At 39.7% G+C, this 11,571-nt stretch overlaps 1 protein-coding gene across 1 annotated transcript in view; it reads left to right on the forward strand.

Annotated features, from left to right (window-relative positions):
* und (methionyl aminopeptidase und) overlaps positions 1-8,989 on the forward strand; it is a 54,457-nt gene extending 45,468 nt beyond the window's left edge. Inside the window, exons 8-9 of the mRNA XM_071663489.1 lie at positions 6,831-6,960; positions 7,341-8,989. Of these exons, the coding sequence (XP_071519590.1) occupies positions 6,831-6,960; positions 7,341-7,463 (253 nt within the window). The 3' untranslated portion in view covers positions 7,464-8,989. The remainder of the gene's footprint in view (positions 1-6,830; positions 6,961-7,340) is intronic.
* The last annotated feature ends 2,582 nt before the right edge of the window (positions 8,990-11,571 follow it).

Genomic DNA, 11,571 nt, shown 5'->3' on the forward strand with positions numbered 1-11,571 from the left:
TGACTGTACCATCTTCATCTGTGTCTCTGTGTCCTGAACCTTGTTATATGTCTTGTAGCCTAGCCCCAGAGTTTCTTTTCCTACCACAAAACTACAAGTCTAAGTACCATACTATCGAGTCATTGACAAAGGTGAACTAGGCTCTTTCAGTTTCATCACTTAACTCTGTATACCTATTATTGATTACTGTTTTGGTTAATCTGCTTCTTCACTTGGGCTTTGCCTCATTTCTAACCAAATGAGAATTAACTATTGTATTCACTAACATTTCCACTGTAACCATTTTGTTTTCTGAATTATCTGTTTTCTTAGTTGTAATTTTTTTCCTGCAAGTTCAGAGCTTTCACTATTATTTCATGGGATGTTCCCTCTCAGGCACTTAGTTTTTGTGCTGCACTTTCCCTCATTAACCTGTTATTAGTGATATCTTTGGATAACTTAGTATGTAAATCACAGAAATAACACATACTAAATTTACCTTTAGCTTGTATTAGCAAGTCTTTAGGGAGGTCCCTTCAGAGCAGGTTCAGCAGTGTGTGTATGGCATGCTGGAAAAGATCCCCAACCATATTAGAGAGCCAGGATGACATGAGGAAGTTCATGGATGGACGAGATCCCCAACCACATTAGACAGCCAAGATGACATGAGAAAGGTCCTAAGGGGTAAACCCCTGAGGGAGGGATTTGTATCCCCATCTAATGTTTATCTGTTTTACGTTTCCACAATAGTATCACTCAGAACCAGACTTAATTCGGTAATACAGGATGGCTTGAGGAAGATCCCCTGACTAATGTGTATGTTTCTTTTCTTTTTTCCATACATATTCATCATTGCCTGCGTTAGCAAGTAGTGTTAAAAACAGAGGACTGAGCTTTAGAGGGAGTATCTTCACTTGGTCCCCTTCTCTGATCCTTCTTTTAGAAAATTAAAAATGGGAGGGGAGGATTTCCAGCCCCCCCGCCCCCTCCCCTTTTAGTCCCCTTCTATGACACGCAGGGAGTACGTGGGAAATATTCTTTCTCCCCGATCCCCAGGGATAGTATCTGTTTCTTACATATATATTTTTTATGTCTTGAGCAGTCAGTACCAAACTTGACACACTTATACAGGATGACATGAAGAAGGTCCTGGGTTAAAGGAGTTGGGTTATGACATAAGGGCAGTCGTGGGAGGTTAGATAGACTTCCCATCTAATGTGTATGTGTTCTTTATTCGTTTCAACATCTCTTTATCAATTAACACCTAACTTGACGGAGATATGGGATGACATAAGGAAGGTTATATTGGGGGTTGAACCCCCATCTAACATGTATCTGTTCCTTATACGTTTCCACACATCTTAATCACTCTGCACCAGATGTGAAAGAGTGTCACTGGATGATATGAGGAAGGTCACATGAAGAGGGGGTGACCAATCAGCACAAGACAAATCACTGCCTTACAGAATGATATAAGGAAGGTCATGAATGGGAAGGATACTTTTTTCAATATGTATTTGCTGTTTTCTGCATTTATGAGGTAGCACCAGGAATAGAGAAAGGCCACATCTGCTCACATTCATTCTTTAGCTTTCATGTATGATGCACCAAAACCAATGCTCCCTTTACACAACTAAGCCCCACAGACCTTTCCATAGTTTACCCAGGATGCTTCACATGCCCTGGTTCAGTCCATTGGTAGCACATTGAGAGGATTATAATAAATCTACTTAATTTTTCAATCAATATTCTTAGTATTCTTGAATGTTAGTGTTACGAGATTAAGAGCTGTTTTTATCCTTTGTTTCAAATAAATTTTCACCTCACCCATCCATTAGATAGGTACTCCAACAAATAGTACATAGTTGTAAGATGAGAATGATGAAAAGAATTGGAGCATGGATATATAACATTTTAGTGAACAGTTCACAACATCGTGCCATTTCCAGTGTCTTCCCAGGAAAAAGCTGTCTCTGAAGGAACTGTGCTTCTTCCCCTCCTGTTTGCCATTCTTTAATGTAACTCTGATGTAAGTGAGTCACAGTTTCGTATCGTCCTTGGCAAGTGAGTAAGAAAATCTCGTCAGTGGAGGACGCTGAGAGGATATGGGCAGACATAAACAGAGTCTTCTTCTAGGCCTCTGGGAAACATTTTTCAGTAGGGAGAAGTTCCAGCTCCTATGATGTGGGAAAAATTAATAAATCAAGAACAGCATAGAATACCCTGCCAGACAGACAGACACTGTCCTACACAATTGAACAGTGTGAAAGACCTCAAGTAATGATGCCTGATGACCTTACCTTCAATGAACATAACATGTCAACAGTTGCTTCCTTTGAAAAGGTGCAAGGATGGATACTGCAGACTTTCAAAAGCAAGAGAGGAAAAATCAGTGATGACACTTACGTGCTAATGCTCATGAATAGAATGCTGTTGAGTGTTAACATCACCCAACAAGGCGATGGAGTTGCACAGTAAAGAGTGTTCTGTATTGTTGTGGTAAAGGAACTAACTGGATGAAAATGATTGAAATCAAAGAGGCTGTATTCTCAAGTGCAGACAGAGGATTATATCGTCATTAACCCTTGGAACTCTTAGAAGGAATGTTCCTCAACCTAGGCACAACAAGCCTGGAAAACTTTTTAAAATGTTATCCCCAAAATCAAAATGTTTGAAAAAGAATTGAGCATGTAATGTCCAGTACTATTCAGCACATTGCCTGCAACCATCTGAAATTTTTTGGAATAGAGTAGAGAAATTACAGAAGGCTCTGGACAAATATTTACAAAGTGTACTAGACCAGCAAGGCTGCAGTGGCTATGTGGTCCTGCAGGCAACGATTTCCCACAGCTAGTCAACCAACAACCCACCTCGGCAGCCTTGGCCCAGCCTGAACTGTGGGGGAAAGACTCTTGAAGACTATTCCATGTATACTCCACCAGGTATTTAATGATGGCATATATGATCATGGTTCTCATATGTACTGCATAACTTTTTTCCTTTATTCTGTTGCATTTCCACCTTAACCATTTAGCACCAGAAACAGATGGATAATGGCTCATTTCCACACATCCACTTTATAGCTGTGATGTATAATGCACCAAGACCAGAGTTTTCCATCCACAGCAAGCTGCACATGCTACTCCATGGTTTACCTTGATGTTTCCATATGCGCTGGTTCTTCACCCTATTGACAGCACTTACCTCCTGGATACCACGTTGATCCAAGTTATTCCAAGCTATGCACATCTGAAACCTTCTTGATGTTCAAGCCCTGATTCCTAAAAACATTTTACTCCATCCTTCCATATCCTTGTTCTACCCCTCCTCCTTCCCTCCACTTCAGACAGAGATTTTCTCAGTCATTCTCCAATCATCATCTTCATATGTCTTTGCCATTATAGTACATTTTCTATCATACCTTTGTCTTCACTTACAAACTCATCCCACCACAGACAACTTATTACCCTCAGGCATTTCCTTTCCAATATTTTCACCTTTTTCCTGATAAATTTATTGAAAATATTTTGTACACATTAAATATAAACTGGATTTTGGTTCCAGGATTGCAGGTTACTCTGTATTGCTTCGTAATTTTTAATTTCTCAGATAGTTTTTGCTACTTTATTAAGGAGAGCAGCTAATGAGACTGTATTGCCTTATTCTAAGTTTATATAGAAATATATATATATTTTTCATTCATTTCATTCAAACTATTCGCCATTTCCCGCGTTAGCGAGGTAGCGTTAAGAACAGAGGTCTGGGCCTTGGAGGGAATATCCTCACCTGGCCCCCTTCTCTGTTCCTTGTTTTGGAAAATTAAAAAAAAAACGAGAGGGGAAGATTTCCAGCCCCCCGCTCCCTCCCCTTTTAGTCGCCTTCTACGACACGCAGGGAATACGTGGGAAGTATTCTTTCTCCCCTATCCCCAGGGATATATATATATATATATATATATATATATATATATATATATATATATATATATATATATGGAAAAAGGTGAGAACAATGGAAGTAAGGGGAGTGGGGGAGGAATGGGATGTATTTAGGGAATCAGTGATGGATTGCGCAAAAGATGCTTGTGGCATGAGAAGAGTGGGAGATGGGTTGATTAGAAAGGGTAGTGAGTGGTGGGATGAAGAAGTAAGAGTATTAGTGAAAGAGAAGAGAGAGGCATTTGGATGATTTTTGCAGGGAAAAAATGAAATTGAGTGGGAGATGTATAAAAGAAAGAGACAGGAGGTCAAGAGAAAGGTGCAAGAGTTGAAAAAAAGGGCAAATGAGAGTTGGGGTGAGAGAGTATCATTAAATTTTAGGGAGAATAAAAAGATGTTCTGGAAGGAGGTAAATAAAGTGCGTAAGACAAGGGAGCAAATGGGAACTTCAGTGAAGGGCTCAAATGGGGAGGTGATAACAAGTAGTGGTGATGTGAGAAGGAGATGGAGTGAATATTTTGAAGGTTTGTTGAATGTGTTTGATGATAGAGTGGCAGATATAGGGTGTTTTGGTCGAGGTGGTGTGCAAAGTGAGAGGGTTAGGGAAAATGATTTGGTAAACAGATAAGAGGTAGTAAAAGCTTTGCGGAAGATGAAAGCTGGCAAGGCAGCAGGTTTGGATGGTATTGCAATGGAATTTATTAAAAAAGGGGGTGACTGTATTGTTGACTGGTTGGTAAGGTTATTTAATGTATGTATGACTCATGGTGAGGTGCCTGAGGATTGGCGGAATGCGTGCATAGTGCCATTGTACAAAGGCAAAGGGGATAAGAGTGAGTGCTCAAATTACAGAGGTATAAGTTTGTTGAGTATTCCTGGTAAATTATATGGGAGGGTATTGATTGAGAGGGTGAAGGCATGTACAGAGCATCAGATTGGGGAAGAGCAGTGTGGTTTCAGAAGTGGTAGAGGATGTGTGGATCAGGTATTTGCTTTGAAGAATGTATGTGAGAAATACTTAGAAAAGCAAATGGATTTGTATGTAGCATTTATGGATCTGGAGAAGGCATATGATAGAGTTGATAGAGATGCTCTGTGGAAGGTATTAAGAATATATGGTGTGGGAGGAAAGTTGTTAGAAGCAGTGAAAAGTTTTTATCGAGGATGTAAGGCATGTGTACGTGTAGGAAGAGAGGAAAGTGATTGGTTCTCAGTGAATGTAGGTTTGTGGCAGGGGTGTGTGATGTCTCCATGGTTGTTTAATTTGTTTATGGATGGGGTTGTTAGGGAGGTAAATGCAAGAGTTTTGGAAAGAGGGGCAAGTATGAAGTCTGTTGGGGATGAGAGAGCTTGGGAAGTGAGTCAGTTGTTGTTCGCTGATGATACAGCGCTGGTGGCTGATTCATGTGAGAAACTGCAGAAGCTGGTGACTGAGTTTGGTAAAGTGTGTGGAAGAAGAAAGTTAAGAGTAAATGTGAATAAGAGCAAGGTTATTAGGTACAGTAGGGTTGAGGGTCAAGTCAATTGGGAGGTGAGTTTGAATGGAGAAAAACTGGAGGAAGTGAAGTGTTTTAGATATCTGGGAGTGGATCTGGCAGCGGATGGAACCATGGAAGCGGAAGTGGATCATAGGGTGGGGGAGGGGGCGAAAATTCTGGGGGCCTTGAAGAATGTGTGGAAGTCAAGAACATTATCTCGGAAAGCAAAAATGGGTATGTTTGAAGGAATAGTGGCTCCAACAATGTTGTATGGTTGCGAGGCGTGGGCTATGGATAGAGTTGTGCGCAGGAGGATGGATGTGCTGGAAATGAGATGTTTGAGGACAATGTGTGGTGTGAGGTGGTTTGATCGAGTGAGTAACGTAAGGGTAAGAGAGATGTGTGGAAATAAAAAGAGCGTGGTTGAGAGAGCAGAAGAGGGTGTTTTGAAGTGGTTTGGGCACATGGAGAGAATGAGTGAGGAAAGATTGACCAAGAGGATATATGTGTCGGAGGTGGAGGGAACGAGGAGAAGAGGGAGACCAAATTGGAGGTGGAAAGATGGAGTGAAAAAGATTTTGTGTGATCGGGGCCTGAACATGCAGGAGGGTGAAAGGAGGGCAAGGAATAGAGTGAATTGGAGCGATGTGGTATACCGGGGTTGACGTGCTGTCAGTGGATTGAATCAAGGCATGTGAAGCGTCTGGGGTAAACCATGGAAAGCTGTGTAGGTATGTATATTTGCGTGTGTGGACGTATGTATATACATGTGTATGGGGGGGGGTTGGGCCATTTCTTTCGTCTGTTTCCTTGCGCTACCTCGCAAACGCGGGAGACAGCGACAAAGTATAAAAAAAAAAAATATATATATATATATATATATATATATTTTTATATATATATATATTAATGGTGGAGATTTTTTCATACTATTAGGTAGCTTTAAGAACAGAGGACTGAGCCTTTGAGGGAAATCCTCACTTGGCCACCTTCTCTGTTCCTTTTGGAAAATTAAAAAATGAGAGGGGAGGATTTCCAACCCCCCGCTCCCTCTCCTTTTAGTCGCCTTCTACAACACGCAGGGAATAACGTGTATACTTTCTCCCCAATCCCCAGGGATAAATGGTGGTGATATGTAATATAATATCTTAATTTTTCATCACTTTATACTTTTTTGTTCTCAGCTTTTCACTTTGAACAATGGCCATCAATAACACCTTTGAACCCCCAGGTCACAGCATGAAGTAGAAGTAGCAATGTTAATACTGAATCAGAAAAATTTTATAAGTTTATAGAGCACTGTGTAAACCATTAGGTCACCAAAGTAGCCGGTGCTGAACCAGTGGGCTTGACTGTGTATAGAGAAAAGTCAGCAAACAAGGATAGAAATATAAATATGGCCATGCATTTAGATGATGTATCTTAATTTTTCTAGGTTGAACAAGTCTAAGCACCTGCTTAATGTGATCAATCAGAACTTTGGCACACTGGCATTTTGCCGTCGTTGGCTGGACCGTTTAGGTGAAAGCAAGTACCTGATGGCCCTTAAAGATCTCTGTGATAAGGTATGTGACCTAATATGTAGCACATATTTATAATTGAGATTTAAGTATTATGAATTATATGTTTTATTCCTTTTACTGTTGAGAGACAAATGTTGAGTCTATCTGAACATTAGTGTATATGCATATTTAATAGTATGTTCGTTTGGTCAAGGGAACTGACAGTTTGTGAATATACCATCAGCATGTGCACATATAACAAAATTATCATGTAATGTTTGTATATGTGTGTAATTGTACATGTTTGTGTGTTTGACTGCCATTATGTATGTATATGGACAGTATTTACACAAATCAGAAAGAAAAGGGAAGGGGATGAGCAAGAATATAGGAAGGAGGGAGGGCACACATGTTTCAGAAATTTTTTATTGTTCTCATTACAGGGGATCGTGGACCCATACCCTCCACTCTGTGATGTGAAGGGCTGCTACACTGCACAGTTTGAGCACACAATTGTGCTGCGACCCACCTGCAAGGAGGTGGTTACCCGTGGCGATGATTATTAGATCACCTCATTTGTTGTACTTTCAGTCAGCAGATGATTGTGGATTGGATTCCAGAATTTTCTTTAAGGGAATATAATTAGATTTATATAAGTACAGCTTATTTGTTGATACTTTTACGACTTAATCAGCTAACATGATTTTCATGACAGTATTGTTGCACATCAGTGATTTTTCTTTTCTGCCATGGTGCCATTCCCAAATTCTGGTTTCAAGAGAAGAAAATGATGGTTGAATACTGCTGCAGTGAGCCATGCTCAAGTTACTATTTGGATTTACATTTGCCTTTGTAGATAGGATGCTTTCAGAATGCGTAAAACTATGTAAATTCATGTAGACAGTGGCAGTCATCTCACGATGTATTAATTGTCAATTCCCTTATGTTTTTTATTCATGCTAATATTTGAACTTGGTATTGTGTTGATATATTTAACAACAGTTTTATTAATTTGAACATGTAAAACTTTATTGAATAAGAAAGTTTGGATGTACTGAATAGTTTGAGTGGTATCCTTACATTTTTTGTAAAATACTGTGAGTAAACTGATGTTTGTATTTCAGAGTAATCTATGTGGAAACTAATTTGAACATTGTCCTCTGCACATTCCAAGTGTTGGGTGCCCATCAGCAGTATTTGTATATGATTACATATGCTGGTATACCTTTTACAGCAAAGTGCAATGATATATTGTTTAATGTTTTAGATGGGAGTACAAAAGCTTGTCTGGTTCAAGCCTGCTGTATACCACAGAAGCAGTTAGTTGGTAATTTTTCATTTACAGTCAACTGGTAATTCAACATTTTCCTGAATTGATGTTGTAAAGTTTTTCATGTTTCTTGAAATATTTTAGTAAAAAAAAGTTTTATGTGAAGAAATATAGTTTCAGAATTCAATAGGCTTTTAGACTGTACTGTTTGAGCTTTTTAGTGGCATTAATGCATTCTAATGTTTTTAGCTTTGTTAAGTTTCAGAGGTAAGTGTTTACAGCAAAATTTTTTTTTAGCTACCACTTAGCTACCACCAGTACCAGTATGACTCATCATGTTAGTAAGCTGGATTATGTTGACTACCTTATCTGCTATGATACTTGAATAATGCTGAGTAACCATCACCCTTTAAGAATAAAAAAAATGTATGGTCTTGCTACATGTGACCTTTCTGGCATAGTACTGGACTGAGTCATGTTGTTAGTTCCTTGTTCAGAATAATGCTTTGTAGGGGTCCCTTTTACATATGTTCTTGGTCTTGCTGTGAGATCTTCTTTCAGAGTCGTATGTATTGGGTCTTAGGTATGAGTGCCCCATCTAGCTTGATAGTGTGCACTGGTGCTGGGTCATGCTGTGGGTGTCCCCCTTCATGTTACTTTGCTGTATCATGGTGTGAGAACCTCCTTCAACAGGCTTCTCAGAGTGATATAGACAGAAAAAGTATAAGTGTTCACTCTAACTCATTTGAAATGCTTCTTAAGTAAAGATTTAAAGGATCTGTTCAAAAAATAAATACTGATGTCAGAAAAGGGTATTGAAAATAGTGTTTTACTAAAATCCTCATTGTTGAATGTAAATAGTCTCACTGTTGGTATGGTAGTTATGGTAATGCATGAAGATTTGGTTGATAATTTAATGTATATTGTAAAAGTTTTGTCATCACACCATGGAAATTGTGAGGTAAGTTGACTCAGTGGGTGCACCATCCATTAGCACCACATGTGTTGACTCTGTCGAACGTACATCATATTAGAGAAAGAGGCTTTTGTGAAGAAATGAAAAGATAAGAGTGTATAACGGCAAAAGGTGAGAAAATGAAGTTAGGTTAGTGTATGAGGAATAGAGTTATTTAGGGAAGCAGTAATGGCTTGGGTGAGAGAAATAAATGCCATGCAGATGGGAGGTGGGCAGGTGAGAAAGGGTAGTGAATGGTGGGATGAAGATAAGTCTCTAGTGAAAGAGAAAGGATAGGATATGGATGCATTTACAGGAAAGGAATGCAAGTGACTGGAAGATGTAGGAGAAAGCAGCAGGAGGTCACGAGGAAGATGCAAGGGTTTTCAAATAAGAGATGGGATTAGAGAGTATCGGCAAACTTTAGGAAAATAAGAAAATGTTTTGGAAGGTGAATAGTTTGAGAGAAACAAGAAAACCAATGGGAACATCAGTGAAGGAGAAAAATGGGTAAGTGGTAATAGGCAGTGAGAAGATGGAGTGACTACTTTGAAGGAGTTTTTAATGTGTTTGATAATAATTTGTTAGATAATGTGGGGTGTTTGGATCAGGGAGGTCAGTAAAACAAGAGAGTACTGGCAAGTGGCTTGGTGAGAAGAGATGAAATGATGAAAGCCTTGTATAAAATGAAATAAAACAGCTGGAGTGGATAGTATTGTAGTCAAATTTCTTCAGAATGGATGACTGTGTTGCTTACTATAAGTTAGGGTTTTCATTTTATTTGCAGCATGGAGAGGTGCTTAAGGATTGTTGAACAGCGTATATAGTTCTGCTATATCAAAGCATTAGGGACAAAGGTGAATGTTTGAATTATAGAGGTATAAGTTTGTGTGTACCTGGTAAGTTGTATGGAAGAGTGGTGATTGAGAGAGGATAGCATGCATAGGGCATCAGACTGAAAAGGAACAAGGTAGTTTCAGGGATAGTAAAGGATGTATGGATGAAGTGTTTGCTTTTAAGAATAGGGAGAAAGCATATGACAGGATTGATAGGGATGTTTTGTGGATGGTGTTATGCATATATTGTGTGGGAGGAAAGCAGTTGGAAATTATCTACCTATATCTCTAATACCTGTTCCCTCCAGGCACTCCCTCAAGGGGATAGCTACACCCAAAGAGTCTCCTTAACTGAACTCTATTGCTACTTCTTAGCTATAAGTGCCTCACCCTTAACAGGTCACTAACAGAGGGCAACTCTAATGCAGTGTTTCCAAAAGCTCCTACCTAATGTTCCCACCAACTACTACTACCTGATTTTCCAACCAACCACTTCTACCTAATGTTCCTACCTATTACCTCTGTTTATTGCCAGAAGTCAGGGCCAGCATAGTGCTCACTGCAGGGAAAAGTGTTATGTGAGTTAAGCGTTTTCAAAAGTTATGTGTAACAACGAGATTGAATGTTTGTGGACGGAATGCCAGCAGTCTACGTGTGAGTGAAGCCGAGAGAAATGACAGCCGCCTGGTTCATAGGAGGGCAACTTGACAACCACTCAAGTGCTGGCTCACCACACAGCCGACAAACCTTCCTCATACCCAGGTGGATAATACTGGTTATATAACTCCCTAGCTGGTGGTTGCCTACCAACTACTACCTCCTACTTGTTAAAGTAGTGGAGAGTTTTTATCAAGAGTATGGAGTGTGGATGAGTAGGTAGAGAGAAGGGTAAGTGGGTCCAGGTGAAGGTCACTCTACAGCCTGAGTGTGCGATGTCACTGTGACTGTTTGATTTGTTTATGGATGGGATGGTAAGGAAGGTAAATGCAAGGTTCTTGTTCAGAGAGGGACAGATATGCAGTTTGTTGTGGATGGGAGTTCTGGGAGGTTAGTCAGTTGCTGTTTGCTGCTGATATGGGTACTGCTGGTAGATTCAAGAGTGAAACTGTGGAAGTTGGTGTCTTAGTTTGGGAGAGTGTGTGAAAGGTGGAACTTTAGAGTATGTGTGAATAAAAACAAAGCTATTAGGTTCAACAGTGCAAAGAGACATGTCAATTAAGGTTTCAATTTGAACAGAAAAAAATTGGAGGAAGCAATGTGTTTTGATAATTGGGAGTGAACATGCAGAAATGAGGGATGGGATGGGTGAGGGGGTAAAGGTCCTGGGAGCATTGAGCAATGTATAGATAGAGAGGTCACTGTCTTAGAGGATGAAATGGGTATGGTTGAAGGTACAGTAATCCCAACGATGTATGGATGTGAGGCACTGGCTATAGATTATGTATGGAAGAGGGTGAGTGTTTGAGGATAGTTTGTGGTGTGAGGAGGATTGATTAAGTAATGACAGGTTAAAAGGGAGATGTTAATAGAAGATTGTGGTTGAGAGAGCTAAAGAAGGTACACTAATATGGTTTGGACATAAGGAGAGGTTGACAAAGAGAATATGTGTGTAA

Source organism: Panulirus ornatus, chromosome 7, assembly GCF_036320965.1.
Source record: "Panulirus ornatus isolate Po-2019 chromosome 7, ASM3632096v1, whole genome shotgun sequence".
Lineage (NCBI taxonomy): Eukaryota > Metazoa > Arthropoda > Malacostraca > Decapoda > Palinuridae > Panulirus > Panulirus ornatus.